This window comes from Sinohyriopsis cumingii, chromosome 6, assembly GCF_028554795.1.
Source record: "Sinohyriopsis cumingii isolate HCF-2022 chromosome 6, ASM2855479v2, whole genome shotgun sequence".
Lineage (NCBI taxonomy): Eukaryota > Metazoa > Mollusca > Bivalvia > Unionida > Unionidae > Sinohyriopsis > Sinohyriopsis cumingii.
This window is the reverse complement of record NC_142966.1, coordinates 295,487-320,663: the sequence shown is the minus strand read 5'-3', so window position 1 is coordinate 320,663 and position 25,177 is coordinate 295,487. Positions and strand designations below refer to the sequence as shown.

The 25,177-nt window shown below is 34.5% G+C and overlaps 2 protein-coding genes across 4 annotated transcripts in view; one reads left to right on the top strand and one right to left on the bottom strand.

Annotated features, from left to right (window-relative positions):
* Positions 1-25,177, top strand: part of LOC149796251 (protein YIPF5-like) — a 189,076-nt gene that overhangs the window by 38,130 nt on the left and 125,769 nt on the right. The window lies entirely within an intron of this gene.
* On the bottom strand, positions 5,818-25,108 carry LOC149796252 (uncharacterized). Of its 3 annotated transcripts, none has more exons than XM_089960887.1 (2): positions 24,779-25,108; positions 5,818-14,905 (listed from the first exon to the last, which is right to left on the bottom strand). In XM_089960887.1, exon 2 carries the CDS (start codon positions 14,234-14,236, stop codon positions 12,215-12,217), a length of 2,022 nt encoding a protein of 673 aa, XP_089817013.1. In that variant the 5' UTR covers positions 14,237-14,905; positions 24,779-25,108; the 3' UTR covers positions 5,818-12,214. The 3 variants fall into 3 exon arrangements, with proteins under 3 accessions (XP_089817013.1, XP_089817014.1, XP_089817015.1); XM_089960888.1 differs by having other exon boundaries at positions 24,891-25,108; XM_089960889.1 differs by having other exon boundaries at positions 24,961-25,106.

Sequence of the window (25,177 nt, the reverse complement as noted above, 5' to 3'; positions counted from 1 at the left end):
AAAAACATATAATGATATGATTACAAAAAACAAACACCATGATATGAGAAAACATAAAACATGCTGAAAATAATTAAGGTAGGAAACATTTAAAGGTCTTTAAGGTTGATCTTGCAGTCGAAATAGGTGAGTTTTTAAGAGCACTCTTGAATGAGATCACTGTGTCTTTGTGACTGTGTTCAGTGGGCAATTCATTCCACGTTGCTGTGCCCTGGTATGCAAAAGAACGTTGTCCATATTACTTCATTTTCATAGTGGGTCTAATGAGAATACTATTGTCAGAAGAGGAGCGTAAGTATCTTGCTGGTGTGTACACATGGGTGAGGTTGGATAGGTATGTTAGACTGGAGTCTTGTCAGTGAAATGTAGCACAGAGAACAAATTTTGTGTTTCATTCTGGATCGAATGGATAGCCAGTGTAGGGTACAGAGCAGGGTGTGTGTGTGCCTTGATCATGTTATTATCATGGTGATCCAAGTAGCTGTGTTTTGAACTTTTTGAAGTTTCTGGAGTATATATTGAGATGAACCAGACAGAATTGAGTTACAGAAGTCCAGTCTTGAAATATATATATATTCCCTTTAACCTACTTTACTTATGTTTAACCTAGGAATAACTTTGAAGCAGATTTTTATTTTGTGTTAACACTTGGTTTATTTGTTTTTTAATGTATGATTTTGGTGAATACTTACAGTATGTGTGTAAAAGCATTCCAAGTTTAGCTTCCTGTTTAAAAGAGACCACATGCAGCCTCTCAGGAGGATAAATGATTTCTGCAGACATTAGATCTGGTCAGTGCACCTGCTAGCTAGCTTCCTTTGTTGGGGATTACCATCAATATTAAGCTGTCCTAATTTTGAGAAAGCCCACCTTAGCAGCTGAAGTGCATCTGATTGTTTGAAATGAGAGAAGATCAGGGAATTAGCTTTAACCATATTTTGTGTGTGAACTTAAAGGCAAGCAAAAAACCTGTATGCATATACAAGAGGGACTACAGAAATGGCCTCTTCCTGAACCTGCTGAATGTCATTTCAAGGACTAGATATTTTTGTAAATAAATAAGTTAATAATAAGCTGATATTCAAACAAACAACTTGATGTCAGCATCAGATGTCAAGAAGAAAATACAGACATAGAGTCAAATATATTCATATAATAAATAACAGATGTGTTTTTTGAGGTACAAGATCACATTGGCTGGCTTTGAAGTAATTTCCTATGTACTTACCAATTGACAATCTGTAAATCTTTTTTTTACACTTGTTGTAGAGGACTTTAATATGTGTTGACATTTTTTATGTTGATTTAATTTACTACTGTAGTCATGTTTTGCATAACTTGTGTATATTTTGCCAGTTGATAGTGGGTTTTTTTCCTAAAACAAACAATATAAAAGTACTCATTACTGGTGTATGACAGTTGAATTATTGAGTGTGTGTTGACTTAAGGTGTATTCACTGATAAGGTGGTTATGTTACACAAGTTTTGCCTGACTTTGATTCTACCTCTGCATGCATGTACCTTCATTTTCTTTTCTTTTCTTACCCCTGCAATATTTTGTCACATTTTATCATATTTGTAGGAATTTATTTACCATATGTTCTCACTTAAAAGTTTAGTCCAACTGTAAATTGCACAGACCCAGATCTGCCATCACTTAATGCGCTGGCAGATCTGGGTCTGTGCAGTTTCTTAGGAGTAATCAATATGACAAACAGGATATACTTTGGTCTGCAGGCGCATTATGTTACTGGAGATCAGGACCATTGTTGTTTGTAGTTTGATTTAATGTATAAGCGAGTATACACACTTAGTTTTCGGAACTGCTCTGGTATGACAATACGGCATTGAATTTTTATAAATTTTGTGCAAGATTCCCCCGTGGGGTCAGGGTTATAGAAAAGACCCCTCCCCAGGCTCCCTCCCCATGTGATAAGATATGATTGATGAGCCGTAATAACAGTTGTTAGCATCCAGACAGTTTCATTTGTGGTGCCAGAAAACACCAAACACCAGCAGGAATGTAAGAATATGATAAATGAATCTGTAAATTAGTTGGTATGAATATCTATCTGGCTGATGAATACGGCTTCTTAGTAAGGCTAGCAACCTTTACAAATATTTATAAATGTGTACTTGGTTTTCAGTAACTGAAATAATTTTGTTTAATCAAATGGTAACAAATTGAACTCTTCACCCCATCAAGGCCTATTGAACACCTGACAGCTGTTATATTGTGGATGGTGTTCAGCACTCAATTTCAATTGTTTCCTTTGCTGTACATGTTTTGCCTTTTATTATGACAAGATTTTGGTTTGGAAATGTTGTCTTTATAGAACATATATGATAATCTTGTGAAATATTTCTAGCATTGGCATGATATTGTTTCCCCTGTTGCACATGAACCTGATTTATAAAAACTGGATGTACTGATTTTTCATGCATCTGACCAAAACACTTCACGGGCTTACAAGCTTGACATTTTTAAAACAATAAATGTTAATAATTGAAAGTTTCTGTTAATAAACGTGCAGCATAAAGGTAACTAATGTCACATTTTACCAGCATTACTGGTAAATTACCCTGACACGTATTATGTAATGTGTGTTATAATCAATTCTTGTCAACGTCTGTTTTTCCTAGTGATGCCACATTTGATGTGAAAATCATACATAAAGAGAATAATTAACTGAAAAACCAGAGCAGTCCTTTTGAGGAAATGTGTAATGGAACTGGTAGTTGCCCTGTCAGTGAGAACCACATGATGCTTGTTCATTTTCATGGTTGGCAATTTTGTAATGCTTACAGATAGTACAACTAAACTACGCTGTTTGCATGTGTAAAAGTTGCATCCTTATCACTGAGTTCAAGGCTTGAAATTAGGTATTTTGTTAAATGATCCACTGGATCAATTTTTTTTACTGATCCTGTCTAAATTTGAATTGTCTTCTAAAAAGTACAGCACAGTGCTACCAACCCCAATAAGACTTCCTCAATAGGACAGTCAATATTCTTTATTAACTAGACCAGTTTTCAGTACAGTGTAACAAAATATAATTTATATGTGCACTGCTATATGCTAACATGGAAAACATGCATTTTAAAAATTTATAAGTGTCAGATGATGCAGTGAAGGCAACATTATGCTCAACTAAAAGGTGTGTAAAGTAGACTTGGATATTAATGACCAGTTTCAGTTGATAGTTCCTGAATGATGTCATCAGCCGCCATATTTGTGGTCAACTGGCAGATTTACCGTTGACATTATAAGGTGTTTGTAAGTTGAAATAAATTCATTGAATCTCAAGATTCTTTTACAGAAATTACATAAATAAACAGAACACAAATTTGGCTTTCTGTTAGTATCGATATTTGTGATTTATAAGTTGACTTTGCTTCAGTGTGCCTTGTTAAAAATCGTAACATTTTGTGATCACATATACGAAAAACTGCCAGGATGCCCATTGTCCAGGTAAAATGGGCAGAATATCGCCAGCTGTTGATCTTATCGGGAAGCATCTATTTCCAAATACCCATAAAGGTCAATGGCTTCTTGGTATATCTACATGGCCTAACCAATTACCTCTCTTACTGTGAGCAATAAGCAATACACAGTTGACACAAGATGGTATCCAGTTAGTATCACTGTCTTTCCCCAAACACAGCCAAGAATTTTACTATTCCTTTTTATACCCGTGTTCTAATTGTTTTAGCTTTTTAAGAGCATGAATGTGCAAAAGTGTAATAATCAGGACTGTTGCATGAAAAATATAAGCAAATTAAAGCATCTGAGGTACCCTTGCAAAGATGGTCTGGTTCAGGGACATATTCCACTTTATCTAATATTTTATGTTGATATTTTGGGGTATTATTCCAAAGTCCATAATTTAAGTGTCCTTTTTATTAAGGCTTATGCAGAAAGTGCACATCACACACTTTTCTGGGTCACATTTTCAGCTATTTATAATCATTTTTACAAAATGTCTAGTACTTTTTCACATCATCATATTTCCAATCAGACTTATTCTTGTCATAATGTAATTGTGGCTGTCTTGGTGGCTGGGGACATTTCCCCACATTTCCATTGCCACAGCACAAGGCAGCTGATGTTTGACAACAGTGATTTACTGGTTAAAACAAAACCTGTTATTTGGTCTAATTCTTTAATATCATTGAGTTGCCAACATGACCTTTCTGACTGCCATGTTTTTAATACTAACCTCTTACGCTACATAATCAGTATTACAGTAGTGAACTTGCCCATGGCAGCATGTTTGATAAGTGTGTGTTATAATTGTTTTGCCAATAAATGCCATATATGTAGAAGAACACATTTCCTGCCCTAGGACAGATCTTTACAACTTTTATAAAAGTTAGCTCATTCAAGCTTGCCAGGGCAAGCTGACTGTAAAATTAAACTTGCTTTGTGGGGTGGGGGTGAGCCTGCCTAAAAATATGACAGCATATTGTAACTAAAGCAACAAAAAATAAATAAAAAAATTAAATAAATATGAGTTAATAATTAATCAGGTTATAGAACTCAATCTAATGTGACTTCTGCTTATTCACCCATTTCAAAGTTTCTGTTACTGAAGTCATATGACGTGAGTATCCCTGAATTTTGTTGGAAAATTTAAAATGAGTGAATGAGTGAAGTCCCATTGGGCTGGTTACCATAGCTGATGGAGCAGCAGTATGTTGCCACAAAATTAGAAATGGCCACAGAATGTAGGGTTATGGAATTACACATTACCAGGCATAGGATTTGATTAAAAAAATATTCTCCACATATTGCTGAAAGGGTCCATTAGTTGACTGTAACTCAAGAGGTCTAGGGGCAGATTTATTGGACTGGCCCAACATGAAGCTGAGCTCATCCAGTGCATAAGGAGATTGGATTTGTAAAGCTCTGCCATGGGCATTCATTATACCCCAGAAGGTGCAGGTCTTGGTAAATAATTAATACCCAAAAAGAGATAAATTATCAATAAAAGGGAATGCCATTCCACATTTTATTTGATACATCCAACACAAGACCACTTGTTCACTTATTATCATTCTTACAGATACAACAGATTTATAAAGAAAAATGATTAAATCACTATATTCAGAATTCAATAAAATGAAAAAAATTCTTTTCATAGTAATGAATCACAAATTTTGACAGCAATCGGTTTTTAAATGTGCAAGTTAGTCTTGTTTTATGGAAAGTGTACCCAAAAGAATTCTTTGTGTGTGTGTGCGTGTGTTTGTATGCATTTGTGACAAAAGGGTTGTGATGGTATGATTATCTTTAAGAATGTGATAGCTACAGTTCTATAAATTAAAATAAAATTATTTATTTAAAAAAAACAATGTTCAAACATAAAACATTCTCAGAAAAATAATCAAATTTACAAGATTTATAAAAGTACATGTTATAATAGTATAATTTATTTTCAAATTAATTACAGTGAAACTACTGGACTGTCAATTCCAAATGAAGGATGACAACTATTTATGGAATATTATTTAGTAATTTAGCCAGAAATTGCATAACAAATTGATCTGCTGTAATCAACCTGATGAATATTTACAGCTTTGGCTTTGAAAGTTGACATTTTATTTTCCTATATATTATATGGACATAATGGCTGTAATGTTAAATATTAAAAGGGATATTATTAGCATACACAGAATATACCGTGAATCAGTACTGTGCCATGACGCATGTTAAATATTCAAATTTAACATCACTTTATAAATATTAACAAGAATAAATCATGCAGTTTTTCATTGGGCTTAATGGGAAGAAAAATTAGAGAAAATACAATTACATAAATTTATGTGTTTTAAACATTTATTTCACAAACAGTTCATTGACAAAACATTTCTGATCCAATTTTAGTCTTTCAGAAGTACATGGCGTTTTGCACAACAGTACAAAAATATTAACATCTCTTGATCGTCATCTGATAAAACAAAGCAAATAACACTATCTCTGTGTAAATTCATTCATGATCTAGGGTGTTGCTTTGATACTTGGCACATTATTACATTTTCACATTTCATCATTGAGCAACATTAATTAGATATACTATATAGTCACAAAATAATGCATTTGAGCCATATTTCTAATCAAAAGGATGTAAATTTTTCAAACTTTTACCAAAAAATCCATAATTGCAGAGAGATAGGCCGCAGATTCAGATAAGAGGTCAAGTAAAATCTTGTATATCCTATTGAAAAATGAAAATAATATAAAAAATATGGAAAACCAGTATTTAGCGTGTTTATGTGTTTTTTTTCCAATGAAAAGGCCCTATGCCACACTTAAAAAACAATAAGAAAATCCTTTATTCATACATAACAATAGAATCTGAAACATTTCTGGTTCTTGACATTACTTCTGACTAGCATCCAGGAATTCATTTCTGCTGATGAACAAAGAGAAATATGGCTTTTACAAGAAATTTTACATTTCAGCAATGCTATGAAGAAAGTTTGTGAAAGATGCTGAATGTAATTGAAGAAGCAAAATTGCACTGTGTATTTAAGTCCTGCCCATTCTTTGGCTTGCTGCCTAATATATATTATTTTTGTTCACTGGAGATGATGTCCTTGTCTGCCAAAGGTTTTTGATCAGCCCCATAGCAAGCAAACTCAGAAATCAGCAAAGAGAGCTCTTGACCTTATTCATGATCTGCCTTAGCATAATGTGTCTTTAGATCAAGGTCAAGGCTGTTTGTTCAACTGATAACTCCTAACAAACTGTACAGACCCAGATCTGCTGGCACGTAATCTAATGGCAGATCTGGATCTGTGAAATGCAGTTGGACTTGTCATATAAGCGAGTGTATACAGTAGCAAGGGATCAGATTGGATCAGTTTCCTTCAAGGACATTCAGTTAGATAGTGGATCAGTAGATACTTTGTTGGTTAACTAAATATACCAGGGGAATGAAGTGGATCCTTTACCTATTCCTAGGGGCTAGAAAGATGTGGGGTATCTTAGATTGTTGCTGAAAGATTAATACAGCTCCCTGGGCTGGTTTTGCAGAGCAGGCATCTGGACTATTTTGACACCAGATGTAATCTTTGCCCCCTCCATGAACACAATGACATGATGATTGAGAGATTTTATCTGTAATTGGAAGGTAGAGGAATACTGAACTGAGCCAGTTACCTAAGGAATTATGTTACTGATGAAAAAGTATAGAGAAAGGAAGTGAATTCATTTTCATGGAAACAGAACTTTGTAGACACACCTTGACATCAGGCATAAAATATTTATGGAATTTTATTATCTTAATTTTACAGTCTTTTCCGTTTTGTCAAACTGAGAGGATGAAGGTAATTGGACTTCTCAGATGGCATACAGGATAATGTTATTATGATAAATTAAGCTGAATAAGCATCTATTTTATATTTAATCATCCTAATGCATATTTATCCTTTTTGGTTAATATTATGAAAAGTAATCAGTTTTGTTCACTGTTAAGTCTTGGTGAATGAGGTTGCTTACATCACTGAAAATCTTTTGGTAGCGACTTGCGCTCATACTTCATGAGCCTCGAGTATAGAATCCTGGACTCAGCTTTCATGATTTTATCCAAACGCTGATTTACAAAGTGAGTTCTTAAGGGAACATGATCATCTAATTCTATTCTAAACACTCTACAAACTTTTAACAGTACAAGATTTTTCTCAACAGAAACAATACTTCTATTCAGTGATTAGGCTGTTGTTCCTTCAACTTGTAATCAAATCTCCATCCTTCCCACTGCCTCTCCTGATCAGTACAACTTTTATTGGTTATTTGTTTTATTTATATTTTGTTCATTTAATTTAAATAAATGAAAATGCTTTTGACCCATTCCACATGTAAAAAGCAGAAGTTCTAAAATTTTATCATCAGCCTTTGCCATCCCCATTCTAAAAAATTCCTTACTGGATTACTGGTCATCATCTTTTTAACTTTTATGAACTAACATCACTGTGTTGTCAAGATAATTGTATTATGACACCAATGCAATGCTGTTTACAATTAAAAAAATTGAGAGCTTATAACAAGTTAAGGATTAATATAACCGAAGTAGAAACAGTAATCCCCCCCCCCAGTCAAGAAAGACCTATTATAAAAACTAATAGGTCATAGGTTTGAAATGTTTAGGAATAGGTGATTTAATCTATACCTTTTGGAATTCTGAACACCTTTTGTCTTTGAATTAATGATTCAGAATTCTAAAGAAGGCTCTGCCATGCACCTTGCATTTTGTTTCAAAATTGAGTGTAAAAATGACCTCAGGAAATTTGAAATAATTGCTCTGCAGCTGTTTTTGTCTGCTTCTTGATTTAGAAATTTAACATGAAACCGATTCCTCAAATATTGAACCACATTCATATTATATTATCCCCTTCCCATGAAAATTCAGTTTATCATCATTGCGGTAGGCAGTATATATGTATATTGATATTCTCTTTTGTCTCTTCATTGTGGTGTGCCATTTCATGTGGGCTAGGCATTCTATATAATAAAGATAAGATTGTAATTAATGGTTTTGTTTGCCTATGCTTAGGGCACTCTGTTAAATGATAGTTATATCAAATTGGTCCAGGGCCATTCCCCTATGAAAGAAATGATTAGGCTTTTATGAATGCCAGGTTAAGAAGGTAAACAGTAGAGCTGAAGGCTGCTCTCAGCTTCAGTTGATGTCCAACATGCTTCCAGTAATCTCATCTCAGATAACAGCTGTCAGAGTGAGTGAGGGCATAACACACTGAGCTCCCAATTTGTGGCCAGTTGATTCTTCATAACTCCCATTAAATGTATAATCTGGATGAAATAAACTTTTAACATAATCTACACTCATTCCATTATTATAAACTTTTAACAACATCTGCACTCATTCCATTTTTATGTGTGTGCATCATATTTCATAGTGATGAAAAACAGTTTTTTTTTAGTAGTTACAATAATGGATGGATATACCAGAAAATTAGATGGCACACACATTTTAGGTTATTTATTTACATTAATATCAGTATCCATCATAAAATCTACGAAAACACAATGCTCTGTGGAAAAAAGTGCAACTACATGAAATTTCCAGTTTATTGTAACTGTTATAAACTTAAAACTGGTCAAAAATTTTGTTTTACTTACACAAGTAAAAACTATATAGTGGTTTATTATGACCAGGCCTTGATTTTCACCAAAATGTACTAGAGTCTCGACTTAAATTTTAGTTTAAAGTTCAGTAATTAGATTTGTTGAAATTTTAGTCTTGTCTAACCTTACTACTATATTGGTGAATTTAATGCCAGATTTGGTATGGTTCGAAGATTAGAAGTTAATTTTAAACTTTCATAAGAAAACTTCATGATTCTGTATATTTTAGTTGAATCTTGTATAAATTTAAACTTCTTAGGAATGGTCTGTTGTCACACTTTATAAAAGATACATATGTTAAGTTTTCTGTTTATTCAATCTGAGTATTGTATATCGGAGTACAAGAACACCAAGTGATAGTCAACAATCTCTGCAGAAAATATGAATTTGCCCAGCTATTGTTTGACTACAATATGATGGTGAGGTTAAATGCCATGTGCTTATTTGATAGGTGTTAAATAGAAAGTCAACAATTACACAGTATTGAGACAATTGGAGTTAAAATTGGCTTGCCCAGAAAATTGTCAATCAACCATGGGGTCTGGTCGGGGATAGGTTTCCAACCCTTGCCCATTAGAGTGGCAGTCCTGCAGCCATGGCTTTCTGAATTTCATATGAAATATTTTTTTTAGATTTAGGTAAATACACTCTTTGTCCAGGTTTGAGATTTCTTAAAATGTTCCTTCCTTGCATACCAGTACTTGTATATCCAAGAATGTGCAAGCAAGAAAGAATATATCCAAGCTTGTGCAAGCAAGAAAGAATATATCCATGCTTGTGCAAGCAAGAAAGAATAATTATCCAAGAATGTGCAAGCAAGAAAGAATAAACTGAACTGACCATGTAGCTTTGCATGGTCATTATTTTCCTGTCAACTGGAGGGTGAACAAACTGTATGTAATACTTGAATACATATGGCAGACTTGGCAAACTAACCTATAATCTTGCTATTGTTTTGTAGATGGATAGAATTATAAGGATGTCTGTAGAACATAGATTAACAAGATGGTACTGTACATTTGTTACTAAGTGTTTGAGGTCACTCAAAATATTTTCTGCATGTAAAACTCTTCCCTTTTCACATCTTAAAACCTAATGAATGTCATCTTATAAAAGAATACATTCTGGATATATTTAATTACTTACAAACTTGTGAGATGACTGATTTTCCCAAAAAAGTAGTTCTTTCTGATAGCAGTCAAGCACATACAATTTCATGCTGAATTTGAAATTTGCCAAAAAAATATGCTTTACAATCAAAACTCCTTATAGTACAAAATGATTTTATTTCAGCTAAATTTCCTCATATATTGACTTAGTAAACTCTGTTAAAACATTTCTGCGTGTTTTTCAATCATACCCTTTTTCTTGTAATCTGACAGAATTTAGTACCAGTGACAATGTTTTTTCAGAATGACAACCATAAGCTTCTCAAAATAGTACCATCTTAATAGAACATACAAGTTGCCATTTATTTTACTCAGTTATCCCTAACTTTTGTAAGCTCAATCCAACCATACTCCTGCAAGTGTTTTGGCAATAATGTTTGTATTTTTGATTGATAGAAAAGTGCTAGTGACAATTTGCTCAGGATGGCCACCAACAACTTGTCACATGGGTTACATATAAAAGGGACATAAATTAACACTGCTGATTAGATGAAAATTGTGCCATTTTGACATTTTTGCAGAAGAACTAAGTATATAATCAATATTGAACACCTATGCCATGTGAAAAAAATTAATATGACATGTTCTTTTCCACTAAATTACATTGATGAGACTGCATGTAAAAAATTCTCTTAATTGAAAGAAAGTATGACATCACTTTACCTACCTGAATATATCACTATCTATTTTGTGTTTGTTGATGATTTCCCATATATTTGGTTCTGTGAGATAAAATGTACTTCAGAAATATCATAGATCACTATCTTTTATCATAGCAGTGTTAACAAATTTTGAACTGTATTGCTGTCGCCAAAAACAGTTAACTTTGTAAATCACAGACCAATTTAAAATAAATTACTACCTTTAAAGAAACGTACAGATTACAGAGTTCTCAACACTGATAGCCCCAAATGGATAAAGGATAAATAAAGAACATATTAGATTTTCATGGGGATGGGCTTGAAGGCAGACTATGGGTAATTTGTATTATTTCACACTTCAGAGTAACTGGGCATGGTTACAGACTTGATTTTTACATGAAATTGTTGAATTCTGCAAAACTGTCATCTGATGAGTGACACCCATTTATGAACTGTTACATACTGTTAGATGGAATCTTTTTGAGAAGTTAGCTGTGGATGTTCTGACCAAACGGGGCCAAGTGGTCTAAGGTGCTCGCCTTCACAGATGACTGGCACCTAGTCTCACCTCAGCCCACATGGGCTTAAATCTTGGGCTTCGCCAACATGTGTATATGAGAAAGCTTGCCAGTAATTTCCCATGGGTTTGATGTCCTTCCCGGATTCTTACTCAACTAAATATGCAGGTCACTATGTATAGCATTTCATATGCTGAAAAATGGCATTAAACTCATAAAAACAAACTAACCGTAACAATCTTTGTCACTGTTTCTTTCCTTTCTGATTACAAAATAGAAACTTGTCACAACGACTATATTCAGGGAGAAATTTAAGATGATGTAAATATTACTACAAACCGGATCAATCCATGTTAAAGGCAAAGACTGCACTTTTATGTCTGTTACTTATCTGTATCAACTCAGAGCAACACTGTCCACCAAAAATCTTCAACAAACAAAAACCTTCTAATTTATGTTTTAATCAGCGTTGACTGGATGAATAAAAGAGATAGCAGTTAAAATATTTATGTTTTAAAACTCTTTTTTCCCAGCTTATATACAGTTGAAGGTGTCATATGAAATAAAAGTTACACCGATATAATATAAAGTGGCATTCAACATTCAGCCCTTTGGAAATAAATTCAATTTTTTTTAAAAACTACACTTTTTCGCTTGTGCAAGCATCAGTCACATATATCTTACATATAATAATACTTGAAAGTAATTCCAAACACTGTTGACATAGTCTGAGAATTACACGGCAGTTCCATAGCTGTCCACTGATCCAGGCTTTGGTAATGAAAGTTTAGCTACACTTTCTTGGTCCCCATTTTGACTACCATGAGAAAATGACATGCTGTCTCTAGAATGGAAAATGCGAGGAGGTTTCTTTGGTGGCACTAGTCCTAAATTTCCTACTGAAGCACTTTTATAATTTGGCACAACCCCCAGTGTTCGAGACAAAGGAGGTGTCCGCGAAGAAAAGGACACTCCGTTTGGTAATGTTCTAGTTCTATCCAGTGTAAAACTGTCATAGTTTGGTGAGGAGTTTAAATAACTGATTGGAAATATGTTGATCTTTGATGACATTCGTGGTGTGTATATTGTAGATTCTAGGTAATGTTCCATTGAATCGTGTAGAATGGGAGAAACATTTTCTAACAAAGGTGACGTTGATTCACACTGGGAATCATCACTTCCTTTGTTTTGGGGGTGGCTCTGAGTTTTGTATATATGAGCTATGTCTTCTGGTTCAGAAAACTCAGTTTTAAATGATACGTAAGTGTTTGCATTGATGGCGCTCAAATTTTGTGGTTTCTGTAATGAGTCATACATAGACTCATGCTCCTCTGGCTCATTGGATTCAGACTGATCAGGAATATAGACATCATCGTATGTCAGTGGTTCATTTTTGGGATTAGATTCTAAAATGCCATTGGCTTTAAGATGCTCCTCAAAAGTAAGCTGAATTGCTTCTCGCTTTTTATGTCTATATCTTTTACACCGAATAGTCACAAATATTACAAGCCCAGTCGCAAAGAGCAAGAAGACAATTCCTCCAATCACACAGGAGGCAATGATGGCTTCTTTAACATTGTTTCCAGATTTTGCATCAGTACTGGTCTCCACTGGAAGCATTACAGTTTCAGGGTCCACACCGTGTAGTGTTACAAGAAATGAGATGAAAGCAGGCCCCAATTGGTTTTCAACATAACACTGGTACTCTCCAATATCTTCTCGACTGAAGTCCTCAATGATTAATGTATTGCTTATCATTGTTGTTCCCTCTATCTGAATAGTATACTTTTTTGTGTTTTCTGCTATATTTAAAACATGGTTATCTTTTTTCCATATGACTGGGACAGGTGGATCTGATAAATATTTGCAAAATAATTTAGCCTTTTCCCCTGAATGGAGTAACATTGAGCTACCACTGGAGTACATGATGATTCGGCACAGAAACATGTCTCTATTTAATGTAGAAAATGGCCTATCCTTTACCAATGAAGGTCCGTAGCATATAGGTTCATCCTCATTAAATCGCCATCTCAGCATCTGGCTGTCACTTAAACTTGCATTACGCAGCCAGTCAAATAGCCATCGCAATGAACAATCACAAACCCATGGGTTTTTATACAGCTTAATTTCCTTCAGAACTGGAGTGAAATATTGCACAATCTCTGGCTCTAGTCTTCTTAATATATTATTCTGTAGTTCTAACTTTTGAAGACTGCTCAAACTTTGAAATGCTTGGGGATCTATGTATTCAATATGGTTTCCATCAAGGAACAAGCTTGTTAGAGATGTCATGTTCACAAAGGTCTGCTTCCTTATTTTGCTTATCTTATTGCCTCTCAGGGACAATGTTAATAAGGAAGATAGATCCACAAATGTATTGCTAGGGACAACATTTAGGTTATTACTTGCTAAATCCAGATACAGTAAGCTCCTCAAACCTGCAAATGCACGTGAAGAAATACTAGACAGAGAGTTGTTTTTAAGATAAAGTACTTCCAGAGATTCATATTTGACAAAACTCTTATCATTCAGAACATTCATTTGATTATTACTCAGGTCCAGAACTTTTATGTTGTGATCTAGATTTGGAGGAATGTGATTTAGGTCCTGCCCAGAGCAATTCGCTATTAAATGATTGTCATGATTGTAAGGTACTTGGCAGAAAAAATTCAAAGATTCTCCTGGAATCACTACTACGAGGAACATAACAAGTACAAGTAGGTGGCACATTGCTGTAGCAAAAAATGTACTTGCCATTGGAATGATCAGAACGCTTGCAAAGTTGAGGTGATCTTTTTGTAACAGTGGTTCACTAATCAGATGGGTTGTTTTGATTTATGATTCATTAATCCAGCAAATTTTAACTTGAAAAGTGACATCATCTCATTGCTAATACATAATGCACGTAAAGAGATATGTGAAAGAAGTTTTCAGTATCATCACTGCAGATACAACATTACATGATATAGTGAATTTACTCTCTGAATAAACAAACATGTACTGTGACTTACATCACATGCAGACAATCTGTATTAACACAGAATATCCTGAATATGTAAACAAACAATGGAGTATTTCCTTCTTTCTTGAAAAATCCAAAGAATTTCAATCACATTTCACATAAATTCATTGTGTTATAATTTAAGATAGCAAAATGTCATCAAAGGCCAATAAAGCAACTGAAGCATTCATCCACAATTGCCACCAGCAACTTCTGGGGTAGACTTTGGTCCTAGAAGAGGAATACCAGTGGCTGTCTTGATCCTTAAGAAATCTCTCCTTGTACATATGAAGAATCAATCTAAATGACATCAATAACTAGGAAAGTATCCCCTGGCTGCTACTGCTTCTGTTTGGCTAAAGGGAGTCATCACACACTGTAGCATATGCAGTGCCTAAGTATGGGTCTTTATGTGCTGCTTGATTCTGAAAGAGATAAGACACCTGTATATAGACATATCATAAAAATGTTAGGAATTTCTATATACTATTACTTGTTATATTAGAATTAGAATTCTTCCTAATTTAAATTAGTATGAGTGTTTCATGCAGTTAGATGAACATATTTAATGTGTTTGTGTGATCTGTAATGGTGAGTGCCTGTGAACACATGCCCCCCCCCCAACAGTTTGGTAATGTATAATAATTATATACCATTGCAGATAAACCATAAAACACTGTTCCTTGCCAACTATTGAACTAACCATTAATATGTCTGCTACCTCAGATGAAATACCATTTGAACATAATACCAACCATTTGAGAATGATATATGAAAAGCATCAGTTTGTGTGTAAGAACAAGTTGAACTTCATGATAAATCCACACCTTAATGATGTTATAAATTAAATAGTATGTGGTCATCTGAGGAATCTGATACAGACTTGTATGATGGATCCAATACCCTTGAGCCATGTGTAGTATATAAAATGACATAGCCTTTTCTATTTGATGCTTAATCAGAGAAAAATCATGCTAAATCTCTATCCAACACAAGCTTCAGGTCATTTGGTAATTACACTTCCTGCAACTGACTGATAATGTGTGGCAGATGCAGTCTCCTTAAAAAAAGGTGTAATAGATTGTAAGTACTGCCACTCCTATGACTGACTGCTGGCTGTATAATTTTTACTATGGTACTTTCAGCTGCAGCAGCTGTCAGTCAGATATAGTTGGGGAGATAAAACACTACATACTGTATTTTCTTGTATATATCACACACACAGCTGTAAACACTGTATACTGAACCAGATCTACTATCATATACATGTCAGCAGGTCAGGATCTACGATGACCATTTCATACTTTTGGTTTCTAGCAATCTGTACATTAGGCAATAGAAGATCCAAATTTACATTATTTGCAGTTTTATACTGTAAGATCTAGGCAATGAGCAGGAATAATGCTTAGCTTTAGAAAAACCAGTGGGGCCTTGTGATAGGTCATTGATCTATTTTCCTATATGAAAACAATACAAAATTAAGAACAGGACATTTTAAAATTTAATGGGATTCCCCCCCCACCACCACCACCAAACCTCTAACTGGCCAGGTATCTCTTAATATCTTAATATCACTCTTAAAGCAAACAAATAATGTACTGCCATTAGTCATTTTAAGTAACAACACGTTAATAGGAGATGTACTCACCTTTACGTGCCCTTCTTGTGGCAATGATAGTTTATGTAATGTGATAGTTTTACTAGAACATAAGTGACCCATTAGATATGTAAAGTGCGTAAAAATGGGTGACGTAATACACGAACTTTACTATCAGAAATATTCTGTTGGGAAACATACCAAGAAGAGCATGAGGAAATATAATAATTATTGCCATTTGTTATCTATATTTTGCTTAAATAACTAAAGTTCTAAAACAGCGAGAAGTATGTCCATGAAATGAGTATATCTCTGAAAAGGTGAAAATAAATGCTTAAGTGCGTTAAAACGGAAGAGTCCATGGCAGCCTACCTTGTTATCACATATTCTTTTTTTAAATACATGTACAGGTGGATTTAATTTTGATTGGTTACTCATGATGCCTTTCTTAAAACAAAGAAAAGAAAAAGAATTACTCTGATTTTCTTTACTCAAAGTACTATTTAATATTTTTTATAATACGAGAGAAAACAAATATGAATATACACAATATTATTACTGTTCTGTAATTGTATATATAACCTACATCAGCGTATGCACGGACCTCTTCCTCCTTAGCCGCTTACTTTGTTGCAGTAAAAGTCTGAGCAAGCGTTCACATAACTCGAGTGAATTTGTACATTCGGGCCATTTCATTTAATTAAACGAAACAAATTTGAAATTGAAGTTGCCATTGGAGTTACTGATCAACCTGTCTTCTTAATTCATGCAAGGCACTATAATATAATGACACTGAAAAGACGATATTTTAGCGACTAGCAATATTAGAGTTCTAAATCATCAGTTGACTGCAATGCTTGACTATTAGATACCATAAGATGTCACGCTTATGTCATTCGCGTTCAGTGTTCGTCATCGCCGATGTGAACATTGACAAATTACATAGAGTGATAGAACATTGATGTCCGTATGCACAAGTTCGTAATTTGGACGGAAATGGTCCGTGTTCGAATAACGGACACGCTACGAGAGAATTTTATCACTTTACCAAAACTATAATAAATGAAAAAGTAAGCCAAAGGTTACACGGGGGTCAAAATGTGTATGATATCAAAGTTCAGATTAACCCGCAAGCACCTAAAGTTTACCATTAGAGTCAACCGTATATATTTCAGTGGTGGGTTGGTTGAGGGCTGTGAATTTTCCAATCCCAAAATAACTTTTTAAAAAATAGTCTTTCTCACAAACGTGAAGAAGAAAGAAAAAAAAATATCTTTAAATAGTTCCTTTCATACTGCATTGAACATATGTGCTCAGCGTGAGCTTAATATTGAAGAAAGAAGAAAAATAAATAACCTGAAGGAAAAAAATCATAATGAGTGACAAAACTTTAATGACCCCTTCTGACAAAGGGCACAGTCATACTATAAATGAGACTCGTTTTTCTCACTTGGAATAATTGTTTCTTCTGGTTATTGCTTCTTTTTTTTTTTTTTTTTTTTTACATTAAACTCACATCAATCACCTGTGTGCAGCACTGAACAGATAAAACATTTTGTGAAATCATATTTGTATGATGAACAAATGTATATTTAATGCATACATCCTTGTTAACTATTATTATTTTGTATGTTCTGTTAGTACTTCCTAGATGTAACCAGCATACCCATATATTTTTCATGCAGGTGCCAGGTTTTCATTAAATATATGTTTTATGTATAATTCAGTACAGTGCAAAACTTATGAATGAGAGTAAAAACTTAAAAGCTAATGAATGAGCATTAAATTTTGTCACAGAATTCAAGTTAAAACAAAGTTCAACTGAAAATAAATGATACAGAAAACACATAACATACGTCTTTTTAGCAATATTCTTTGTCATCATCTAGTCCATCAGAGTTGATGTAACAAGTTTGTACAATTCAAAGCATATCCCACCCCATACTTTTTGACAAAATCATTATACTGGTTCCTGCTGCTCTTTTGGTGGAAATACTTTTTAAGACAGATTGGTTGATTGTTTTTTTTTGAACACCACAGTAAAAGATATTTGTTTTATTATGCCAAGAAAATGGGAACCAGTTGCCTTTTACAAGAACTTGAACTTGGCCATTATAGACAGAAGAGTCTGCTTAGTGAGTGTGGTACTGTATATACTCATTTATAACTTTAGCCCAACTTAAATTGTGCAGACCTAGATCTGCCACTGCATCATAGCAGGCAGATCTGGATCTGTGCAGTCTGATAGGAGTAATCAGCGGAACAAACAACATTGATGGCAGATCAGGATCTTTGTTGTTTGCAGATTTACTCAGCTGATAAGCAAGTATACATGTTTTAAATTAAGTAGGAAATTGTTGATTATGTGAGATACTCTTAGGTTTCAGACTGTTACCACATTTACCGAAGATTGATGTGCAAGGCTCAGCTGAACAGCACAGACCCAGATCTGCTATAACTTTGTGCACTAGCATATTAGGGCCATTATAATTTTATTTGCATAAAATATCTAAAGAATGCACGCTATAGTTTGTGATTTGAGATTGACAGCAGACCATCACCAGCCCTGCTTGCTTTACTATCAGAAATAAAAATGGCATGCCAGTATTGTATTTATCCAATGCCAAAAAGGCCCACAATTTTTGGTCAATATTCTCTTAGGACCTCACTACTTTTGGACAAGGGGCCCTCATTGGCCTAGTGGTCTAAAGCGCTCTGCATTACAGATCACTGCCATCTCACCTCTGTCTGCGTGGGTTCAAATCTATGATTCGGCTAATGTGGTATGTGAGAAAGCTTGCCAGTAGCTTCTCGTGGGTTAGTGGTTCTTTCCGGGGGTTTTCCTGGGTTCTTCCTCCACCATTAATAATGGCTGCCATGTATAGCCTATTGTGTGCTTAAAAATGGCGTTAAACCCTACAGCAACAACTTTTGGACAAATTAATTGTACTAGTTTCCTGGTGCACTTTTTTTTAAAGGTGGAAATACTTTATTTAAAACATGTTGGTTGATTTTTTTTTGTTTTAAACAACACCATTAAAATATTGGCTGTATCATGCCAGGAGAATGGGAACTAATTGCCTTTTCCAATGACATAACAGGCTGTAAATTAAAAAATTAAAAGAAAAGTTATGATTAAGAAACTGTTAACCAATATGGAACTTTAATATCTCAATTACTGTTAAAGAAATCGCTAAAATTACATAAATTTTTATATGCACTGCATGCCATACTTTCTGGCATATGCAGAATGTGATGATTGGTTTGCTTTGTTAGTGTACTTCCACACTTTGCCAAAATATGCCATTAAAAAAAAACATTATTTTGAACAGCAGATACACCGGTTGGCAAACTGTCAAAAATTCATAAACGTCTATGTTGTCATTAACATACCTTCTGTTAATTAGACTTGCTACCCATTTCAAAATTAAAGTTTCAGCCTTCCTCAAAATAATTTACTCCCTCTTTAAAATTACCTTTAAGGCTACCTGCAATTGACAGTACTTTAACCTGTCCCTGAGAGTTCCAGTTACTGTTATGAACAACTGAACATTTGGAACATTTTGGGTCATTTATTCCTTGCATTATATGAAAGTCCTGTCCCGTCTCAAGGCTGTAATTCTCCCTACTTTTTAACGAAGTCTGTCAAAAGGTAGGATAAAACCCAAAATTTATTTGTAACAATTTTGGGGTCAGCACCCTTCATTAAAACCCAGATAGAACAGGTATACATTTTTACCTGCATAGATACCTGGTAATATTTTTATGGAATTGTTGTCATGAATTACTTAAGACCAGGCCCAGAGTAACCAATTTGTAGCAGGGATTTGGTTTTGTAGAGTTTATTCCATTTTTCGGCACAGGACATGCTATACATGGAGAGCAGTATATTTGAAAATCTGAGGAAGTACACACAAATTATTCACTGACACATGGGAAGCTACTGACAACTTTTCTTATGTACCCACCAGGTTAAAGTAGATAACATTTATTTGTGCTATCCTAATTGTGAGGAAGGTTGCTGGCCCATAATGTGTAAAGGACATGTTTTGATTAAAGGTACTCAAGTTTGTCTGTGTACAGCTACTTGTTTTCCTAGTATGTCATGCTATGGTGAATTAAAATAGGAGCCAGTCAGAGGTGGTGACATATAGATGAATTTGCTTATTAGATCAGAATAATAGATAAGTGTATTCACCTTTAAATCTATGTAGTGTTTATTGCCTTATTATGTTTCTTAATTATCTAGGACAAATCTGCAACCTCCCATATGAGGTCCACCATGCCACCAACTTTGATAAACTCTTAATTGTCATTGCATTTCAAGTATACCTTGTTTATCCAGCACATATTACTTTTTCAGGACACAGACAACACATGGTTATTTTCCAATACAGGTTAATTTATTGCCTTCTTTTTCTGAGGGGGAGTCCTTGACTCTTCCTCCACCATTTATACTAGCCACAATGTACAGCCTATCTTGTGTTGAAAAATGGCGTTGAACCCTATAACAACAACATCGTTGCCTTCTTCAATACTACATTGACAAAAGTCACTGCTCCGGTGGCCTAGTGGTTAGAGTGTCTGCCTTGGATGAGTGAAGTAATGGGTTCGATCCCCGGCCTAGTCTTACCAAAGACTTACAAAAATGGTACTATCAGCTTCCTCGCTTGGCGCTCAGCATTACGAGGTTAGTGATAGGACTGGTTGTCCTGGTGTCAGGATAATGTGACTGGGTGGGACATCACGCTACATGTCTGCGAGATGATGCCCCAGAGCTAGACATCACTATAAACTGCCACACTGCAGACATCATAGTGATATGACTGAAAAATTGTTAAAGCTATGTTAAAAATCCAAATCACATACAAAAGTCAAATTTAACCTCAAACAGATTTATATATTATTCAGTACTAGAACAAAGGACTGCCTGTACATATATAGCTGTATTTTTGTCCAAATAAACAAAAAGCACTTTGGAGGCTGTACATAAATGATTATTTTTGGATGCTGGTTACAGTGTCTATTCTAGAATGTGTGGAATTGCAGGATTCTTGCTAATTACTCCAGATTTTTGTGAAGGAAAATCATCCCAGTGTGTGAGAAATGCACATCCTATAAATTTGCAAGATCTGCCATTTTGTCTTTATTAAGTCTCCTGTATTTAACAAATTTGGCCCTTTGTTTTTCAAATAAAGAGGGAAACATATCCTTAATTTTAGTTGTATCAAAATAATGCACATACATTGCAGTATATAGTATATATGTATATTGTTGGCAAAAGCTTCAGAAAACCCTGTCCATTTGTTTTTTAAAAATGTATGGGCCCTGCCATACAATCATCAGAAGGTGAAATATATTAAATTTTTTATGTATCGGATAACTAAATTTAACTGCATGATATTGTACTGATTTTTGCGGATATTCTAGTTTTCACAAGCCACCTTATAATTTTAAGATCCAGTCATCAACACTTACTGTGAAAAAAATCCACCAGGAATCTTAATGCCTTTAAAAAAAATTCAGTAAGAAATGAACTGCATTTTAAGAATCCAATGTATTCTTTATTCCATTTTAAAAAATAAATAAAAATCATTGCTCAAAAAGTATGATTTTCTGTTGAAGATAAGTTTAAACATAACTTTACAATCCCTGTAACACCATATACAATCTTCTTGCTGTCAACTAACATGCAGGGTAAAATACATTTGACTTTTAAGTCTGAGCTATTTTTACAGGGTTTAATTTCAACGAATGTTTGCACTGCACTGTTTGGCCGCCTTTTCTGATTCAGCATCTTACTCTGTCAGAAAATGAGAAGGCTACATATATACAATGTCAGATAAGTTCCACTTAAAACTGCTACAGTGCAGTAATAAGTTTTTTCACATTTTAATCTGAAGCTCTGAAAACCAAGTTTTGATTTCAGCTGTATATGGATGCATGGAGGGGTCACTGGCCACAAAGCCAGACACCTAACCAAGAACAAAATTACATGTTTATGTAAATGTTTTGTTAATGCATGCAGACACACAGCTTTGTCCTTCTCAGCCAGGTATGATTATATACTGTTGCATTTGCATAGAATAATAATTACAGTGAAGTATAGACTTGTTATTACAGGAAGACACTGAATATATCAAGGCTGATCTATTGTACAGGGAAATGTGTTATTTATGTTGTGTGTTAGACTAATAATCCATGGGCAGTGGGTGAGATACCCATCCAGGCCAACACAGGTAGAGAAGCAAGCTTGAGAAAGGCACACATTTTCTTGGCATGTTATAGACAATATGTGTTGAAAATGCCATTTAAAACCAACCATACAACCAGTGTTTGCTGTACAGCTGATTTCTTCATCCCATGATTTTGCTGAATCCAGTCTAAAACAAAAGTATACACACTTAATTTTAAACAAAAAATTTTTATTCATCATAAATGCAAAGCTGACAATTTAAAAATGTACATACTTTACCTTGATTTTTTCCTTACTAAATTTTTTGAATGAGATACATTGTAACCAATTTTAACAATTTTTCAGATGCTTCATAAATATATTGTTAGCAAACACATATATCGTAAAAAATAACCTATGAATGAACCATTAAAAGACTAAAATCCATAAAACCTAATATTAAAATTGATGTATATCCTGAACTATACACCTATGATGATTGACAGCTCACCTGAGTATCACCTCCATGTACATGGTCTCATTATCAATAACAAGTTCAGACCTAAATTCTATGATACAGAATGCAGTGTCCATCCAACTAATGCCTATCAGATGGACATTTATTCTCTTTTCATACACACATTGTATCTTTAGTCATAATTCACTGACTGCTTTGTTTTGTTGTTGACTACGGATAAAAAAAAATCATCTACTTGTAGGGCTATTCTGAATAGGCATTAAGAATGGGTCACAGCAAATGCTCCGTGTTTTCAGCATTCTTTATTGGGGCTACAAAGGTTACCCTTGTTATAACTGGCCATCCAATACTCTGATAAAGCCTGTGTCACCGTAGTGCACAAAAAAGCACATAAAAAGATTAGTTAGATTTGTCTGTTGGGTTTTAACCGTACCTCAATACAATAATGGATATATTGTAAAAGTAAAGTTCTACAGGTACAAAAATGAGGAAATGTACAACAAGTTTAAGAAGATAAAATCTTAATAAACGTAGATATGAAATACCTAAAAATAAACAATAAAAATGACGTAAAACATAAAAATTTAAGTATGTGCTATCCTTGAAACATTGTTCTACAACAAAAAGGAATTTAGCTCACAATGTCAAGAAAAATCAGTTACGGTAAGTAGCATGGTACAAAGAACCAAATTTATGCAGCAAAATGGGATATATATCATTGTGCCGAGATAACGTCGGGAGGGGAATTGAGTGGCATACTGAGACGCCACTGCACCCTTGGTTCAGATATTTATATTTCTATGACTTGTCCTGAATTGTGACATAATCTTTTAATGCATGCCACCGTTAGAGTCATTTTATTTAAATTACACATGTAAAAGCTCACAGCTGAATTTTCTCGGATTAAGTCCCAAATAGGTACGTTGTCCTTGGCTTTGTTTAAGGTACTTACGTTTCTTTAGCTTCATTTAGGGCCTTCGGACAGATTTACCATGTTGTAAAGGTGGTGTTGTATGCGCATTCACCTTGCTACACAATACATTTGAATAGCAGTTATGTCTTACTATTGTTGTTATAGTAATCCGCCTTAGCTGGGGGTGGGTGGGTGGACGCAGCACAAACATTGAACTAAACGATTTTGAAAAGTCCACGATATAAGTTTCACGCCTCTGTTGTCCACTGGTTTGTGATTTTAGATTGTGTACACAATACAGAAAATACAATGACCGGATAACTTCACGTGATTATTAAAGCCACTGTTAAAAGCTCCACGTGCCAAGCAACCGTCCATTTTAACTCGTTGGTCTAACGCTCCAATACAGTTGTGATTGAAACATTGTTGTAAATTTTGTCATGCAGAAAACTAGAGTGTTGGCCGTATTTTTATAACATGGATCAAACAAGCTATTTGTACGCCCCCCCACCCCCCTTTATCTTTGCATTTACATGCTAGCTTTGGTTTATGTGGTCTATGCTTTAAATAATTAAACTCGAAATATGGTATATTTATAATACGAGACTGTAACCCGTCTCATGACAGATCTATCCTCAATAATCGACGGCCAATTTCCTGCAGGCTTTTGCGGCACATATATCCTAGATAAAATTAACTATGTACCTTTCAGTTTCGGAAGAAAAAACAAACATGCGGTATATTATGACTCAACCGTGACCATTCACAGTTGCAGTATGTCTGATATTCAACCGATAAACGTTAAAATAAAATTCTATCACTTTTTTTTTTTTTACTGTCTGTAATTTATTTGGTAAACATGTAATTATATCAGTTGTTATTACATATATGTTTAAATGCAGAAGGATAAATCGAAGAGAAATATCAAATATTTTGATTCAAGTAAAACGCTTACACATGTATATCTAGCATCAGAGCGAGTCATTACTTTAAGGTATTATACGTTCACATACATACATGTATTAAGTTTATGAGATAACAATTATTATTAACATTCAACAACTGATATCATGTTAAATGTTAAGCTTTAGATAAAGTTTCACTTGCCCAGACCTCTATAGTTACTGTACTATACCTGTACTGCCTGAATTGCAGTCCACACATTTATATCCAGGTTACTACTGAAATGTACATTCCAGTGGGTAAAGTAATAGTCCATGTTACATGTCATTACTTCAAAAACGTACTGATCTCTAAACCTGTGTTGCCGTATCCGTTCAGGAAATGTTAATGTCCCTCACACACTACGTAGCTCACCTGTGATCACCTTTCAATATAGGTGCGACAGTTTTGTAATGTCAGGGACAATTATCAATGTGCACAGCCTGTGTTCTATAGTCGACTGGTTTACAGTGCACTGTTCTTCTACCAAGCCAACAGTAAAGGATAACCCAACGTTATACACGGAGTTGCACTGAAGATCTAGCACATAAATCGACTACATTATTTAACCATGTAAATGCCCAGTAGACAC